This window comes from Haliotis rubra, unplaced genomic scaffold (genome assembly GCF_003918875.1).
Source record: "Haliotis rubra isolate DU_JTF1 unplaced genomic scaffold, ASM391887v1 Scf873, whole genome shotgun sequence".
In the NCBI taxonomy this organism is placed as follows: domain Eukaryota; kingdom Metazoa; phylum Mollusca; class Gastropoda; order Lepetellida; family Haliotidae; genus Haliotis; species Haliotis rubra.
The window spans coordinates 174,965-194,500 of record NW_025767605.1 but is presented as its reverse complement, the minus strand read 5'-3'; the positions used below and the strand labels follow the sequence as shown (position 1 = coordinate 194,500).

General features: G+C 43.9%; 1 protein-coding gene across 1 annotated transcript in view; it reads right to left on the bottom strand.

Moving 5' to 3' along the window:
* LOC124263234 (autophagy-related protein 9A-like) overlaps nt 1-19,536 on the bottom strand; it is a 216,914-nt gene that overhangs the window by 143,332 nt on the left and 54,046 nt on the right. The window contains exon 8 of the mRNA XM_046697826.1: nt 11,719-11,821. Within this exon, the coding sequence (XP_046553782.1) occupies nt 11,719-11,821 (103 nt within the window). The remainder of the gene's footprint in view (nt 1-11,718; nt 11,822-19,536) is intronic.

Sequence of the window (19,536 nt, the reverse complement as noted above, 5' to 3'; positions counted from 1 at the left end):
GGAAGACGTAAATCAGAAAAAGTTTTTCAGATTTATTCAGATTGTACACAAGCAGAAACGATCGCGACTTGGGATCAACTGCACAGTGGGATCCATATAGCATCGGAGCACAAGGAAGTTCATTATCTGCGATGTTGTGCCGCTGATAACTGCTGGGCAAGGACGAGTGGTCCAAACTGATGAAGGCCTTGAATATCCGTCACCGACACATCTCTGAGGTAATGAGACGAAAATACTGTGTCAGATCGCCAAAAACAACCCTCCATTATGGCAGTTAACGAGCAGTTGCTATGCAACGCCATAGTAGAAGCCAATGCCCTGGTTTCATGAGGGTTGACTGCGTCAGAGGTGGTGGCAAACCGGCAAAAGTGTAGGCTCGTAGTATTGTAGCTCGTAGCCAATATGAGAGTGTTGTCGCGAGAGACTTCCGCCTTGGAAGCAGTAGACAAGGGTATAAACAGTCTCTTACGCAGACGGGCGCTCTTTGCGATGCTTTAAAGGTAACGCTACGGGGTGTAACGCCGGGGAATGACTCACTTCACTGACGTAATTAATCCGTGGAGCAGAGGACAGTAAGTGAGGTGGCGACCCTCCAGCGTCTCAAAAGCGAAACCTCGCGATGGTCAGTTCGAACCCATTGACTTACTAAACACAAGTGCTCCAGGGACCGGGATTCCCGAGCAATGTGGTGTTCAGTCACTACCTTCATGAAAGTGAAAGGACGCAGCTTAGCGAAAGTGTAAACAGTCGCATTACCACGATTTCCAAGGTCTGACGACCAGTATCGGGCCAGCCCCTGCTTCGACACAACCCCACAGACACCGTCCGTGGAGAGTGAAAGGGTAATTGAATCGGAACTCACAAAGTCCAAGAAGAATCGAAGACACAAATCAGAAATAAAATTCAGAATTTTATTCAGATTGTACACAAAGCAGAAACGATCGCAACTGGTGATCATCTGCGCTGAAGCTGATGGTTGTCCCGAGTGCCGAACAGGCGATAATGACAATGCTGAATTCCAATTCGTTGTGATGAAGGGCCCTTTCTCCTGATGACCACTGCTAGGCCACTTGATGGAGAAAGTGAGCGCCCAAGCTTGCAAGATGTGCCAACGAATAGGTGTTGAGTCGGTATGAAGGGCACCCTAGAGACTCCAACACAAACATTCCACTTGTTGAGCCACCAACGAAAGACTGAATGTAGTTGTGCGGGAAGACGAATCAACTCCCTGGGGTTGTCGTCCCCGATGTATGGGCACAGAACCATCTGAAGAGGGCAAGCTGCAGCTGGCCCCTGTCAGTCAGTCACACTTGTGCCGACGCCAACCACCCTAGTAACTTCTGCCACTGGCGAAAAGGTGTGGGTTGGACCAACACTAGCGGTGCGTTGCACTGAATCTTGTCCCACCTCTCCTGGGGCACAAACATCATGACCTGGCGTGTTGAATATTGTCCCAATAAGAAGAAACAGCGGTCGGTGTTACCCCCTGATTGCTCAATTTAGCAGCCATCCCAATTGCGTGAGCAACTTGATGGTGAACTGTCTGTGGAAAGGAAGGACGACTGGATCCTGCTGGGCTTGAACACAGTCGTCGATATTGTTGTCAATTGTCACGCCGACAATGCAGGTAGCTGGTTATCAGAATGGGTATCTGAGTAAAAACCCGCGGGGCTGCACATATGCCCATACAGCAGGATCCTCCATTGGTATCAATGGCGCCCCATAAAGTAAATCGAAGATACTTCCAATAGTCTGGATGTATCCGGATGTGAAGGTAGGCGCCTCACAGGTCGAGGGACTGACTGACTGACTGAGTTTAGTTTTACACTGCCTTTAGCAATAATCCAGCAAAATCACGGGCGGGGCACCAGAAATGGGCTTAACACATTGTGCCCATGTGGGGATCGAACCGGGTCTTTCGGCGCGACGAGTCAACGCTTTAACCACTAGGCTACCCCACGGCCATCGCGGTCGAGGGAAATGAGAGGTCTAACCACTCTTGCCTCTGACAAAAGATATCTCCTGATATAAGAACGTTCAATAAGTCGAGCAACTACGTCAGTTCTGGACGGAGTGCTCAATGTAGTATGTTAGCATGGAGGTTGTCAGTCAATCTACAGGAGCGTTCACATTATAAACAAATTGTAGAAATTCAGGGATCGGTGACCTCAGGAACGTTTCTTTTGGCCGAACAAAATAATGGTGCGCCAGGTGGAGTGATATAGGTAGTAGATCGCTGCCTGGTGACAGTCCTTGCATAATGCAGTGACCTCTGAACTCAGTGCTTGACTAGGCAAACCGTTCACGGGTGTTTCTGTCCGTCACCCTCAATAAGCAGTCTCTCTCGACTGGCTGTCAAAATCCCGACACAGTCACTCTTATCGGGGAATGGCGCGTTCGTTGTTACTTGCATTTATAGGCTGGACTTGGTATCCGATTAAGTGGGACCAAGAGAATTCTGCAAGGGCACTTCATAGTCACTCTAATCATCAAAATTCCGGTAAACAAACAGTAGTCCGCCATTTGCAAACGCGTTACACAGTGACAAAAAAATACGACAACATGGTCTTTGGTTAACCGGGCGAGTCGCAACCCATAAATTCGGGCTGAGCTATGCTGGCTATTTGACAAACATTGCGGTACCATGCGCAAGAACTTCATCCATTTGTTATCTGTCCAGAAACTTGCTTATCATGTAAAACAAAGGGAGCTGAAGATGGCGAGCGTCTGCAACAATTGCACCAAGGGATACACAAACACGCTGTTACGAGTAGTCTGTAGTAACAAGACTCATCAGAGCGTCGTAGAGTATTCTTGGCTCGCAAGCGTATCTAGTTATGCCAGTTATCGGGTGGTTGCAGAACTGATATCTACACCGAAGGGTAGAATCGTTGAACCAAATCATTCATCAAAAGTGAAGATCGGATGGTAGATTAAATCTGGAATGAGATGAGCCCCAGCCACGGAGGACTCTTGAGAACTGGGATCGTCAGGCCGTCAAGTGCCGAGCGTGATATCTCTAGATGACTGCGCTACTAACAACACATGTAAATCAAATCGGCAAGGTGAAGCACAAAGCTACTACCTCTGTACATTGATCTTGAACGGCCAGGTGAACTGGTTCGACGATAGGGCCGGCTGGTAAATCAGTTCAGGGTGGTAAGCCGGAAAGTTGACGTGATCTGAATCAGTCCGATGTGATCTGAATCGTGACTGATCTGGATCGGTTCGGTAATCCGAAACGGTTAAATGATCTCAGCTGATGGAGAGATCTAGAACGCTCAGATGAACCAGTGAGGCGAGGTGAAATGTTCCGGCCGAGGTGAATCGATTCGGTGTTGTGAATTGAATCGATGATGTGAACTGTTTCGGCGATAAGAAACAGTCTTAATATTATGGCAAACTGAGTCAATGTCGTATTCACATACGGCGTTGGCAAAACGGTTCGGTCTGGTGAATCCATTAGGTGTATGGCGAACCCGATTCGGTGTGGTGAATCGGTTCGGTCTGGTGAATCCATTTGGTATGGCGAACCGATTGGTGGTGAACCGGTTCGGCAATTTGATGAGTACGGTCTGGTGAAACCATTCGGTATGGCGAGCGATTGATTAGTGGTGAATCCATTCGGTATGGCTTAACCGATTAGGTGTGGTGAATCAATTCGGTATGGCTTAAACGGTTCGGTCTGGTGAATCCATTGGTATGGCGAACCCGATTGATGTGGCGAATCGGTTCGGGCGATTTGGACGGCGTAGATGGGATGTGTGAGTCAACTGGCAACACAGAGCGTTTTGATGAGGCGGAACCACGAGAAGACATCTAATGATGCGCCCATAAAATTATCACCGTCCGACATGGGAAACTGCGGACGACGAGCAGTTAATACCGGTCGTTAAAAACGGGGGTTTGTCGGGTGATCAACTGTTGAATTTTTAACGAGCTCTGACTGCCAGCCATTGGGAGCAAGTATGTCTACATGCTCTAAAAACGTCCTTAATAAGGGAGCACATTCCCGACAACGTTTGCTCCAGGAACATGACGATTGGAGATCCGAAGAAGTAAATATTGTTACAGTGTGCGCAAAATTATGCTTCTGAGTCTAGACTGACAAGACGGGATATCCTGATTCACCTAAAGTGAATGAGACCGACTTCGAGAATCACTCTGACGAAAACACACTGTACGGCTAGGTGAACCGGATCGAAATGGCCAACCACCTCGACCAGGCGAGACTGAACGACTACGGGAATCAAAACGCTGATGGTGTGTCGAACTGAAACCTATGTTGAGGTGAACTGAGTCGGGAATGTGAACCCGTTCGTCCTGGTGAACCCCTTCGAGTACGTGAATCAGTTCGGTCAGGTGAACCCATTTGATTACGTGAATCAGTTCGGTCAGGTGAATCCATTCGAAGATGTACTGGTGAGCCGGCTCGGCCGTGTGAGCCGGTTCGGCCATGTGAGCCGGTTCGGCATTGTGAGTGAGTGAGTGAGTGAGTTAATATTTAACGTCACATCGGCAATATTTCAGCCATATCGTGACGAGAACATTTGATATTGAAATGAAATATATGTATATTATAAAAACCTGCCGACGAAGGACAGTAAAACAACTAGAATATCACAGATATGTATGTAAAACTAGTAATTAAATCTAAAACGTTATAACTATAGGGGACAACAATACAGTTTTAAAAATGGACTATAAATCGCCAATAACTGAAGGTAGATCACCAGACCAGGGACCATGGGGACTTACATTACTTTGCTACCTGCATGGACCCTAGATGGATTTACACCATCCCTTCAGCCATTGGCGACAGAAGAGAAATCTAGCCATAAATTAAAAGCACACATATTCTACGATTAAAAACCTGGTACACTTAAAATTGACTAAATGTTTTGGGACTTACGTACCCTCTCAGGAGGACAATAATTTTACAATACTTCAACCCCTTTGAGGTACAGCCACTAACAATCTCAGTTACTAATTCAAACTACCAATAATAAAATATATATCTATTTACAAATCACTTAACAAATCTAATTCTTTTAAAAAGCAATAATTAAATGAACACTGACATTATTAAAAGATCCTTCATAGTGTTTACTTTGAAATAGATATCCCTTGTGATGGAATATTCGATGCAGTCAAGCAAGACATGCTTGACTGTGATTCTTCATCACAAAGGGATGCAAAAACGGAGGATCTTAGCCTTTAAGCAAATATTCATGGGTATACCTTGTATGGCCAATGCGACATCGCCGCATAATGACCTCTTCAAATCTGGACTGACAACCCAAGTAAGTGTAACCAATGTAGGGTTTTATTTCATGTAATTTATTGATACCTACTTGGGTGTCCCACTTCTTCTGCATCAGATCACGGATATAGGTTCTAATACAAGCTTTGTAATCAGAGTAAGGAATAAGAAGTGGTGTCACAGATTTGTTGAGTGCTGCCTTGGCAGCAATATCAACCATTGTGTTCCCAGAAATGCCAACGTGGCTGGGTAACCAACAAAAGACGATGTCGCATTGGCCAGTAGCAAGTTCATTGTACAATTCAATAATTTCTAATAAAAGTGGATGTTTGCAAGAAAGATTTTTAATAGCCTGAAGACACGAAAGAGAATCTGAAAAGATGATATATTGTTGATATTTAGGGTGTTTATTAATATATTTAAGAGCTGTTAGTATTGCGTTTGCTTCTGCTGTGAAAATTGAACTGTCATTGGGTAGTCTGGAAGATATTGTTTTGGACCCAATGACAGTGGCACAAGCAACCGCGCCACCATCCTTGGATCCATCTGTATATAAGGATTTATAGGTATTATATTTATTTCTTATTTGACTAAATTCTTGTTTATACTGTAAATCATTAGTTTCGGATTTTTTAAATGTGGTTAATGTTAAGTCAACGTCTGGCCTCACCAATTGCCAAGGCGGAGAAGAAAGAAGACGGAAGGAGCTATATTTTCCAGCTCAATGCCGGCAGCAGAAATGAAAGGCTTAATTCTGTGCCCAAGAGGCGGAACAAGAGAAGGTTTTTGTTGTATAAATCCTCATAGAGGGATTAAAGACACAGTTGAATGCAGGGTTAGAATCGCTAGAATAGAGTTTAGTAACGTATTGTAAGGATAATTTTATCCGACGTTGTGTAGAGAAGGCTCATCTGCTTCAACATAGAGACTATCAATAGGAGAGGTTCTAAAGGACCCAAGACAAAGTCTTAGGCCTTGGTGGTGAACAGAATCAAGAAGTTTTAGGTTGCTTTTGCAGGCTCCACCATATACGATGGAGCCATAATCAAGTTTCGAGCGAACCAATGATCTATATAGGTGGAGAAGGGTAGCTTGATCCCCCCCCACCTTGAATTAGACACAACTTTCAACAAATCAAGTGCCTTCAGGCATTTAGTTTTAGGGATTTAATATGTGGCAAAAGGTTAAATGGGAGTCGAAAATTAGACCCAAGAATTTGGCCTCCTTAACAACTTTGATGGGAGTGCCATTTAAGGATAGTTCAGGATCTTTATGCGGTTTATATTTTCTACAAAAGTGTAGACAATTAGTTTTGGACTTGGAAAATTTAAAGCCGTTTTCAAGACACCATTTATGTATTTTATTTAAACACAACTGCAATTGCCGTTCAATAGTATGCATATTTTACCGACAAAAATATTAAAATCATCCACAAAAGTGATCCATCAATTGAATCGTTTAAAACCTTGGATAAACTGTTTATCTTGATACTAAACAATGTGACTGACAAAATACTGCCTTGAGGGACACCCTGATCCTGATTATAATGATCAGACAGGGTTGAACCCACTCGGACTTGAAATTGTCTGTTTTTAAAAACTGTGATATAAAGAGAGGCAAACGGCCTCATAAACCCGAAATCATGTAAATCCTTTAAAATGCCATGCTTCCAGGTCGTATCATAAGCTTTCTCAAGATCAAAGAAAATTGATACAGCATGTTGTTTATTAATTATAGCATTCTTGACAAAGGATTCTAAGCGTGCCAAATGATCAATGGTACTACGATTTTCCTGAAACCACATTGAATATTTGTTATCAGGTTATTGGTTTCAAGATACCAAGTTAATCTATTATTCACCATATCGTTCCATGGTTTTACAGACACAGCTAGTTAGAGATATTGGTCTGTAATTCGACGGATCAGTATGATCCTTGCCAGGTTTTGGTATGGGGACAACAATGGCATTACATACGAGGGAGGAAAATTTCCAGGCGTCCATATTTTGTCAAATATATCTAAAAGTGTGACCAGACATGATTCAGGTAAGTGTTTCAGTAGCTGATAATGAATATTGTCATCACCAGCTGCAGTGTCATGAGCTTGCTCAAGAGCTGTATATAGCTCATGTAATGAAAACACTTCATTATAGTCTTCACCATTATTTGATTCAAAATTAAGTTTTTCTTTTCCTGTTGTTTCTGATATCTCTGAAACTCAGGGACATAATTTGCCAATGAAGAATTTTTGGCAAGAGTTTCACCAATTTTATCTGCAATTTTAGATTTGTCAGTTATTAAATTATCGCCATCTTTAAGATGGTGAACAGCAGATTTTGAACCTTTACCTTTAATTCTTTGAACCATGTTCCATACTCTGGACATTGGCGTCGTGAATTGATTTTGGAGACATAGTTCCTCCAAGATTGCCGTTTATTTTGTTTGAAGGTACGGACGTGCCTTCGCATTGAGCATTCTAAATTTATTTAAGTTATGGACAGTTGGGTGATGGCGGAAATAGTTCTCTGCCTTTTTTCCTCGCTTTTCTGGCTTGCCTACAATCTGTATTAAACCATGGTTTCCGTACATGTGGAGTTGTAGAGGACTTTGGTATACACTCATCAGCTATTTCATGTAAAAGCGTCAGAATACACCTCAATAGGATCAGTTATATCACTGAAATATTCAGTTTTTATTTTAGATGTGCACAAAGTTTGAAATAAGAGCCAGTCCGCCTTGGAAAATTGCCATCTTGTATAAGATATAGATTCAGATGGATAGATTTCTGAAAGGATAGTTGGAAAGTGGTCACTTCCACAGAGGTCATTGTGGACTGACCAGTCAAATTCATTGAGGAGGTTAGAGTCTGCAAGAGACAAATCTAGAGAAGAGCGTGCGTGCCAGTTGCAGGATGCAGATAAGTGCTCGAATCGTCATTATATATACACAGGTCATTATTGGATATAAAATCTTCCAGTATTTTACCTTTAGTGTTAGTGCTTGTACCACCCCAGATCGGGTTATGGCCATTGAGATCACCCATTATAATACAAGGTTTAGGAAGTTGGTCATAGAGAGCTTGAAGTTCAGACTGCTGGAGTGTTGAAGAAGGCGGAATATATAAAGAGCACAGTGTAAAGGTAACGTGAAGGGTTAATCTCACAGCAACAGCTTGGAGACTAGTTGTGGCGTTACAGGACTATGGATAACGTCCTGCTTTACAAGGATTGAAGACCCTCCAGTGGCCCTGTCACCCGGAGGTGAAAAAGAATTATATGCAACAAACTGGCGTGAATTAAAAGTATCTGTCTGCTTCAGATAGGTTTCCTGCAGACAGAAAGCTGATGGTGCCAAATCTTGGACTAATAGCTGTAACTCATTAAAATTAGTCCTTAATCCTCTACAGTTCCACTGTACTATATTTTGGAATGGACTATCTTTTAGGTGGAAGGATTGGGATTCTACCCCTCACTTTTTATTGGGCGACAAGCTATGTGCCCTTGCATGGGAGTAGTCGGACACTTCCATGTCCTCAAGTGAACCATATTTATTATAGAGTTGAACTTGGTTTTCTGATCCCTTTGAGACTCTGCCACTTTGAAGTTTTTATTTGAATCTGGCCTTGGTTTTCGTTTTGTTTTTAACGACTTGTTGGACTTTTGCAGTTGAGTGAGAAGTTGATTGATCCTGTGGTACAGATCTTTCACGATTATCCTCAGACTCAGATTGGATTTGGGAGGAAATTACAACTGTTGTTTGAGTGGATTGTTCTGGTGAAAACTTCACCGAGAGTAGTCGTTTTCACCCATGTCAAATCCGTTTGACAGGTTACTGGCGTTGTTAAGACTTGGGACTGTTTTGGGGTTGTATCAGATAGTGTTCTGGTGATTGGCGCAGCATGTTTCCTGTCCTGGTGTTTGTATGCGAGTTTTTAGCTTCCGCGAAAACTGATGTTTTAGTGAATTTAAGTTTATTAATCACCATCTGCTGTTTCCACATCGGGCATTCCTTAGAGGAAGAAGAGTGTGTTCCAAAGCAGTTGGCGACACTTTGAAGTTGCTGTCACAATCTTCCGTAACATCGTCTTCTCACTGCAGTGAGCGCATGTAACAGACAATAATGCAGGTGTTCATACCGTGACCGAACTTCTGACATTTGAAACATCTGAGAGGGTTGGGAATGTATGTGTCAACCCTGATATTGCAGTACCCTGCCTTTATTGAGTGAGGAGCATTTGGAGGCGAAAATGAAAAGAGGTAGGTGTTTGTTTGGTGGATTTCTGAGTTTTTCTGGGTGGTAAACCGTTTTACAAAGGTGACACCTTGATCTTTCATTTCTGAGACTATCTCCAGCTCTGTCATGTCAGCGAACAATCGATCCCGATCTCGTACAATACCTTTGCTGGTGTTAAGAGTACGGTGCGCCAGAAACTGAAAGCGGGTATACCAACAAGTGAATCAAGGGAAAGGAGGTTGGATGCTTGGTGTCGCTTTGCTACATTCGATTAACAAAGCACCTGAGCATAGCGTTTAATGTTTTTCACCTCTCCTGCAATGCCATGAATGCCTTTAGAGACTGCAAACGGATTTAATTTCAGAGGCATTTTATCAATAGTCTCAATCACTATAAACCGTGGCCAGTAATCAATAGACTGTGAAGGTCGCTGTTCTTCATCATTGTCAAGTGGACGTTTAGTTTTTGGGGAGTTTAAGTAAGCCATATTGAATGTATATTGTTTCATCATCCGAGCTCCCCACCCACCACGGAGTATCATAAAGACAGTGCTAATTACAAGTGGATCTCCAACTTGCAGCACCAGGGATACCGGATGATATACTCCAGCAGAAAGATTAAACAAGTAATCAGTCTACAAGATTGGCCCATGAGCCATCGCCTTCTGGCACCAGCATCTAGGCAAATTTTATCAAATTTGAAAATTCATATTTAATACAATATATATACCAAACAAAACATGTCAATATTGTGGCCAAATAAATCCAAGCCTAATAGTTTTAGAGCAGAAAATTAAGTGCTCAGGGCTCGGCATGACCAGCCGATTGGTTGAACCGGGCCCATTCAACCACCCGTCTAGGTGAAGTAAGGGGCGAAGTGGTGTGTTGGGCAAAGGAACACTGTTCCTGGAACCAGTGCCCTCAACCACCAGCCTCCCGTCCTCCACCGACACAGGGGCGCAACCCACGGCCAACAGGTTGGTGGACCAAAATATCCCCCCCGGGTCCACAACGGGGGGTTGAAGGGCGCTTAGCGTGACCCAGCACCCACCACGAGGAGGTGGCCCTTCATGGGTGCCTTCGGCATTGTGAGCCGGCTCGGCCATGTGAGCCGGTTCGGCCATGAGAGCCGGTTCGGCGGGGTGAGCCGGCTCGGGAAAGTGAATGAGACCTAGAACGACTCCTCCCAGCCGTGGAAATAGGAGAGCGGGTACGTTCCAACCGCGCCGATCCCCGCTTCAACGATGAATGCTTAGAAGTTCTCGAAGTCTGTGATCGTTCCGAAGAAGCAGACCTACGAGATAATGTAGATCGCAGGTCTGGCGTAGAAGAAATATCGGTCACTACCACCCTGGTACGCTCATGAGAACTTAAACTGGGTGAGGGAAGCTCCCCTAAAAGCCTTCTAACGTTCTCAGATAAATAGGAATCCGACGAAGCGTCCATAAAATCTTCGTCAGGAGAGACGGGCGATTGAGAACGGTGAGCAGTGAGGGTGGGGCGATCTAAGCATTGTTTCTTAGCGGGAGATGGACCAGACCCCGGAGAATTAGTCCTAGCCCTATCTGCCAAACGTCTGGCACAAGCACGTTTGTAAAATTTAAACGCGCCTCATTAGACAGACCTGAACACTTCGGACAGCGTGTGTCCCAGTCACAAACACCCACATAATCAACACACGATGTGTGTGGGTCCCATGCTGAAATTACTTTATTACAACGGGCGCAAAACATCCGTTTACTGGCCTGAACAGGCTTAACCATTTTAAGCAAATCTTAGACGAAAACATTTTCACTTCCACTCAGTGGAGCGACAAGAAAGAGAATGAGTATGTGAGGTGATCACGTGGGTGAGGACTGCGCATGCCTCGTGCTGTCATGGACTAGTGAGCACGACTGACACAGAAGGCACGCACAGCACGGGAGAGGGGCAAGGTAGGCCTTGGAGCAAAGTTTTAATTCGTTTCCACTCATGGTCGAATGAAGAGAGAGAGAGGTGCAAGTCGTGAGATAGGATAAGTTTAAAAATAACCTATATTGACAATGACCAATTGTTCCTGACTTAAGCTCACTTGGCTGAAGTTAGGCAAAGAGAGTTAAAAACTTAAAAAGTAATAAACTTTGATGAAATGTTATCTCTCTATAAAATGATTTATAATGTTTTCTCTATAGGCTCCCTAAAATTCTGAAAATTGTTACTGATGCAATTTTGACTGCATACCTACCAAGTTCATTAAGTTCCTGTTTGTGGATACACAGATGCTGCTCCTTCTGAACTTCCAGCAAACATCTCTGTACTTCATGCCATGTCATGTTTGGAAGGTCTGTCTGAAACCAGTCAAGACAAATGTCACATGGAAATGGTTGACTCGATCTCACCATAAGGCACCATATTAATGAACTTTGAAACTAATGTTATATTTTCAAAAGTACTTAAGAAACCTTCTTGACTAAAATCACATTTGATAGCTTAGAAAATGCATACAAAAGTATGAACATGAAAGTATTCTGTACAGATAACAATCTGAGACTAGGTGTAGTCTTTACCATGTAACCTTTGACCAATTCATATTGGCTTTCATATAGCCTTTCAAAAGTTGAAATATTAAAAAAAAAAACATGAACATCTGTTCAGATGATTATCTCAAAAAAGGTTGAGTCAAAAGTATATGTTCAAACCAGAAGGTTGAGTAAAAATACATGTTCTTGCAACAGCTGAAAAACAGAAGCAGGTCATTTCTTAAACTATTGACCAAGAGTGATTCCATGTTAGCCTGGCCTTGGAAGTAGTAACAAAAAGAGCAACTTCTGATTTCCTGACATACATGTTATACCATGTTATATGTTCTGATCAATCACTATGACAGATAAAAAAGATAATTAGTGTTCCCAATCATGTTGTTTTCAACTCCCAGTAGAACTGTCAATATATCTTTCACTCAGTCTTGACACAACATTTCAAAATCCCTAACATCTTTAGACACGAACAATTTTCTTCTACTTGTACAATACCAATATTAACCAGTATAAGTATGAGGTTAATGTAAGGACTTAAAAAGCAAAAAGACCAAATTAGCAGTGCACATTTATGTGTTGAAGACACATTTATGAGTTGAAATTGCAATTATGAAAAGGAAGTGAGGTTAAATGTCTTGCGCATGCAAGGATGCTACATAACTGAGAGTGAATAAGACTTCTGTTGAAATTATGATGGTTTTTAATAAAGGACTGAATGGCAATGACATAACAGGGTTATTGTTTGAAAGAATAATGGATGAGGAATGTGCATAATAAGGTTTTTCAACCAAACTGCCAAAGTGAAAATCAGATTCACTTCTCTTGAACTTATTGGTGTGTTAGTACTGGTGGGACCATGTCTGTAGTTTCAGCTTCAGTTTCTTAGAATACGTATGTGTCACATGAAATAAAAATATATACTAATTCACTCATTGACAAATATTTTGCAATGCCTGCTTGTTGTAAGATGCACCCCAGTGAAAATAAATTACATGGACAAGAGGGCCACAGACTCAGATTATTCCTGAATTAGATGACTAGAAGGGCTTTTTAATAAAAATAAGTAATAACAGAAAATAATTGTAGAAATATAAGTATCTCTGGGGAGTGGGTTGGTGGAACTCTGGAAGTAAAACCACAAACTCTTACTGAACATAAGATATTAATAACAGTAACTATTCCATCTTATATCTACTATCTACAACATATATTATCGTAACGAACATTGGGAACATTGGGAATTCCTGAATCAAATCATCCATACATTTTGCTTTCATTTACCCACCCATGACAATGGTGTCACCTTGGAGTTACAATGGCTAAACTGTAATTGTTCATAGACATAGCCAAGCATCAATCACTATTGAAGATGAACTGACAGACTGTCCATTTCCACTTTCTCATTAACAGATTCACATTTTATTGTTTTATTTCCTTATTCATTTTTATACTGGGGCAGCCAAGAACATATCTCTTAACTGTTTATGTTAGGATTTTACACGACGCGCACATGTGCGTCCAGTATGCACAAATGTAGAGGAGGGATGCACAATATTGTACACTGCTCCTACAACACATCTATAACTTTGCTAAGTGTTTGGCTGTTTCTTTTAGAGCAGTTACGTGCATCATTTCACCATATCAGTCAAGATCATAAATGATTCATTCCAGGTTCTAAAGAACTTATCAAAACAAACAGTTCTCCACACCATTACTTCACAGCATCTCGTATTGCCTGCAAGGACCCTCAAAACTAATAATTAGGGGTGCCTGGGACCCCCATTTTTGTGAATCAAGGTAAAACTCTGATATGTGTAAACAACCCTTGTCATAAACATGGTTCATGTTTTTCAATGTGTAGTAGCGTACAGTCGAGCACCGTTGTCTCGATATTCATGGGACCAAGAAAGAATTTCGAGACATCTGACCAGGGCATATCATTTTATAGCCCCACAACACAATAGCTTTCAAACTGACTCCTCAGTCCGCAATTTAGAAACAACTCAACAATCACATGCTATGTCAAAAGATTACACCAAGACCTCATTGGATTCTCAGCATGTTTTGATTCGAAACTATAATCCGTTATCAGTGAGTACTTCCTAATTAATTCCTTCTTAATTAATCCTAATTAAATAACAAACAAGTGACACCTTCAACTCAATTATGTAATTTTCTGAATAAAATTGATATTTTATACTTATCCTGACTCATGCTCTTTTGCTTGTCTTCTTCTTCTTGCAAACATAGTGGAACACTTGTATCTCCTATTGAAGCTCCCTTCAATAAAGAATAGACGTAAAATCACTCCTACCAAGAGTTATCTCTCCAGCCGTTTAGGCGGGAAACTGTGGCGCCACCGTGCCCACATGCCTCACTCTCTCCTGATTATGAGCCCGACACTTGAATTTGCAGGGAAATCCAAAGTGTCTAGTGGGGAGGCTGGGTGGGCTTACCTCATGAGTCAGGATAAGTATAAAATATCAATTTTATTCAGAAAATTACATATTTTTCCTTATCCTGACTCATGCTCTTTTGCTTGTAGAATCCGACGGAAAAGGTGGTGGGAAAAGCACTTTAGGATTTCTTTAGTGAATTTTACGTCATTATATACCCCCCTTACGGGAACTTCATAATGGCACTGTATTTACTGGTAAACTCTGCTGCTGTTGCGACCCTGACCTTCCAGCTGCCTTTAAATGGGGGGACCACAATAGTTCACTTTTGGTCCTTTCTTCTGTTAACATTTTATGTGGATTTTGCGACTCTATCTCTTGATGCAAGCACCAAGTGGAGAAGCGACCCATTCCTGTACAAGTATCCTTACAAGTACTGGGTCATATCACTTATGCTAGTTGTTAGACGTGCATTGTGACTTAAGCAGAACTCCGCTGAGTGTAAGCTTAGTAAGTCATGCGATAAAAAAGGACGAGACTCCGTCTCAGCGCCTTAGTGGGACTGTCAATTGTTGTCTTACAATAAGTGGGCCGAAATGGTGAATGTAAGAGCTGTCCTCAGTGGCGATGTCCCTCAAGTGGTGGTTGGCAAACACCATGTCCCATTTCCAGAAGCAGCCCTCCATTATCGTCCTGATAAAGCGATTCCCAAGTATAGAGAGCGTTGACGTCAGAGCTCTCACTTCATGTGGGTTGGAGGCTCTTGGAGGATCCAGTCCTGCTGCTTTGTAGGCCCGTAGTATGACAGTTCTGATCCAGCTTGATATCTTAGTCCGGAAGACCTTCGTCTGTGCCGCTGTTGATTTCGAGACGAAAAGACATTTGAATTTCCGGCTCATGGACCTGGATCGTTGTAGGTAGACTTTCCATGCTCATACTGGGCACAAGGATAAGACCTGTGTATCCTGTGGTCCAAGGGCTGATGATAGTGTTGGGACGTGGAACTGTCTGTCTGGATGACCTGGCAGTTGATTCTTTGCTATGAAGTCCCATCTCAGTCCCATATGCACGATATTTGATTTGCATCAAATCGTGTTCTCTGAAAACCGGAGCATGTATTTCCGACATCCTTGCTGCTGTTACTAAGGTTATCAGGAACAGCTCCTTCTGCGTCAAGAACTCTAATGATGTTCTCTGTAATGGTTCGTAGATGTCACTAGTGAGATGTCGTAGAACAACGCTGAGGTCCCATACCGGAGCTTTAAATCTCTGATGTTGGTCCTCCAATTAAAAGGGCGTAGTAAGGCCAGTAACTCTGGTACTTTTGTCAGTTGCACTTGTCCTCATGACGATAACTGATCTCAATGCCGCTAGGTATGTTGAGAGTGTTGACCCTTTTAACTGCTTCCTTTGTCTAGGTGACAAAGGTAGTCCGCCACTTGAGGATGTGTCACTTTCATGGCTGTGAAGCCGATCCTCGAAACTTATCTTTTGTCTCGAAGCGTCACTACTTGTCGCCAGACAAGTTATGCGTGAAGACTTGCGTAAAGCTAGTGTGACTGCTTTCGCTGTTCTGGCTGAAATATCCTCTCTTGTTCCAGCATGCCTGATACAGTCCACCGCGTGTAGCGAACACCTCCGGGTTGCCGTCGCCTGCTTTGTGTGAGGATGTACTAGTAGATTCGTACACTCTGGTAGTTGCAGTAGAGGCAGTCCTAGGTCTTGTATGAGAATAGGAATTCATATTCTCGCTGGTCAAAAGGCGTGCCCCAAATAGTTGTGGGTCTCTCGCCTGACTGATTTCTGCAATACCCTAAGTATTAGAGCTGGTGGAGAAACACGTAAGTGTTTAGTCCTAGGCAGGAGATGCTTCGCATGTCCGCTGCCCCCTGTCCGTGGATCTGGTATTTGTGAGACGAATGTTATCAGTTGACCCTTGTGGGGAAGAGGTCTCTTAAAGGTTCAACCATCTCTTATATGATCTGTTTGAAGATCTCTGAATGTAGCATCCAGTCTGTTGAGAATGGCTGCGTTGGACAGGATAGTGTATCTGCTAACACATTCTTGGTTCTTGGAATGTGGCATACTCTGCTGTGGACAGTCAGGTTGACTGTTATGCTGATCAACTGAAAGCAGAGGTCCAGAAGGTTCGCCAACTTTGTTGATCTTTCTGTGGATGTAGACCGTCACTGTGGAGGTGACTGTGTGTACCGTTAGATGAGCATTTTATAAAAAAGCTGATCCGGTGGAGTATGGAGTTTATCGCTGCTTTCATTTCCAGCATATGGAAGTGCAGATCGTCTCTGCTATGGTCCATATCCCAGCTGACACATTGTTGACAAGGTGTGCTCCCACTCTAGGAGAGATGGCGTCCCCATAGAGATGCGTCTTGTACTGCGACCCCGCTAATTAGGTGCGTCTGCAACCCTCCTCGCACGGAGTTCACCATATATAGATATGGGTTATAACCTGTCCGGATCGTCCGGTTGTACATTCATGAAGACCAGTAGTGGGCGTAGTTGTAATTCTCTCTGCATGTCATGTCTTGTGCTGACGTGCGAAAAACCAACAGATTCCGCTACTTCGTAGTAAAAACGGAGAGAGTAGTGCTTGAGATACAAGAACTTGTATCTTTATCTTGACACCCTTACCGTGTCTGTAAGGAAATGAAGCGATGGCCGACTCTGTGACTGTCATCGTTGAGAACTTCGCCTGGCTGACACGCCCTCGTCTTCAATGATGACAGGGGAGGTCTCTAACCCCATGAAGGCAGCCAAATCACGAAGGTCCAGTCTAACTGGACTGTAATGGAGGCGTTGCTCGCCGCTGACATGTTGTTGTCACTTGTAACCCATTTCCTGATCTGTGAACTACGTCCGACCTCTGCGCAGGGCGTTGTCCCTCGTGGTCCAATCAAAACAAAGCATTTTGATTCTTTAGGCTAGCCGCGCTGTGATGTCACCGGTGTAGCAGGAAAAAGATCCTTGTAGAATCTAGTGCCGTCGTTGATATCTGATCAATCGTCGGTCTTGTCCGTAGCTTTCCGAAGTTATACCAGTGACCACGTGTGTCGAGGGTTAAATGGTAAACGCGAATATTTCGGTAGCCAAATATTTCGCCCGTAATATCGATGCTGGGTAGGCTGTTTTCCTGGCTGCTGTGACTCTTACTTCAGTCTTGAAGATAATGCCGTCGTCCTTATACATAGGCTCAATTGAACTTTCACGTTGTCAGCTTGTAGACTGCATACATCAATGAAGCGTCGTAATTGTAGAATTAATGCTGAACTTGTTGTAAATTTTACTCAGGGAATCGGTGACGAGTATGTAATTTCCTAACTGTAGCAAGGCTGCTGTTGAACTCCGCCAGTGAGAATGTCTGCAGATCTGTACGAAGGTGAAGATCTCTATAAGGCCATGAATCTTCTAATGTAGATATATCAATCTATGTGAATCCCGTCCTGGATTCCGTCTGAAGATCCGAGCTAGTGATGAATTCTGACAAGAGTACCTCTCTTGTACTGTATTACCTATCTTCAGTCTCTGTACCGACGAAGATCTTTTCCCTTCTAGGATGACGCTACTTTGTGTCCTAGTTGAATAACCTTGACGATCTGCGTAGTGATTTGCGTGGTGGTCGGCTTGGTGTGACTGTATGGCGCCTTGCATGTAGATAATCGTCTAGTAGTCCGGGATTGCCTACCTGGCAATATATACGGAAATGGTGATTCCCGTGATGATCTGCGAAGCGTCGTTGATGTCCTTGATGTAGGTAGTCGGCCTGAAGATCCTTTATTAGGCTCTTCATCTGTTGACAGTCTCTGAAGATAGCGCTGTCCTTCGCGCAGGTTGTAGACTATATGTAGCGTTCTGTTAAGAAGTTAAGTACTGCGACATCTCTGCCTTGTGGATGGCCTGTGCGAATGCCTTCGCGCAGGCTCGGTGATGACATGTAGCGTTCTGTTGAGAATGTAAGTACTGCGGCGTTTCTGCGTGGTAGACGGCATGTGGCGTACAGTAGAGAGACGAAGTACTGCGATGTCTCTGCTTCGCTAGAGACCTGTGTGACGACCTGCGTGAAGACCTTCATGGAGACCTGCCCGTAGACCTGCGCGGAGACCTGTGTGGGGATCTACGTGGAGATCGGCGAGGAGATCGACGTGGTAAATAGCCCGACGAACTGTGCCTGTAGGGTGACCTGTGGGTTCGCGAAGGTCCTGGTGAATCCCTCGACGATCTATAGGATGAAGATGCTTGTATACTGTAGCTGACGTCCTTCGCCAAGGCCTTCGCGAAGGCTCATCTGAGTCCGCACATGGGGAGTGGCGACTGGTGCTTCGCGAACGCCTTCGCGAATGCTGGTCGTCCGATTCTGTATCCCGGGGATGGAAGAATTTTCCTTCGCGAATGCCTTCGCAAACGCTGATTCCGCATCTGGGGGATGGCGACTGGTCCTTCGCGAACGCCTTCGTGAACGCTGGTGGTCCGATTCTGTATCCAGGGATGGAAGAATTCTCCTTCGCGAATGCCTTCGCGAACTCTGATTCCGCATCTGGGTCCCGCATTTCGCGACCTTCGCGAAGGCTGGCCTGTAGTGTAGATCTGCTGCCAGATGTCACGTTGATGGAGGGTCCCTCAGAGACGACGTCTGCGTTGGAACCTTCGCGAAGGCTCGGGACCTCGTTGTGGGCTGTGACTTCTTCTCCAGGCCGTAACGCTGTTCATCTCCTGCATAAGGTCCCCCCGGTTTGAAGGTCTGCGGTGGTAGTAGCGCTGCCCTTTCTGCATTGATAGCGACGTGGCCCACAGGACGCTCATCTGTTGTCATCGTAGATACCTCGGGGTACCGTGGAGATCTGCGCTGAAGTCACCGTAGCTGACTGGTCGTTACTTGTGATGAACCTCTGGGAAGATGATCGGTTGATCATCGGAGAGTCCCTGTACCGTCAACGGAACAATCTCGGCAGAGAAAGTCCTTGTAGTCTGCGCAGACGTCCCCGTAGAGTTGTCGGCATCTAAGGGGTGTGTAGCCTTCTCTGGGTAGAGGATGGCATCGCATAGTCTGCGATGATTGTAGCGCTGCCCTCTCTGCGTTGATAGCGATATGGTCCGGAGATCGCTCATCTGTCGC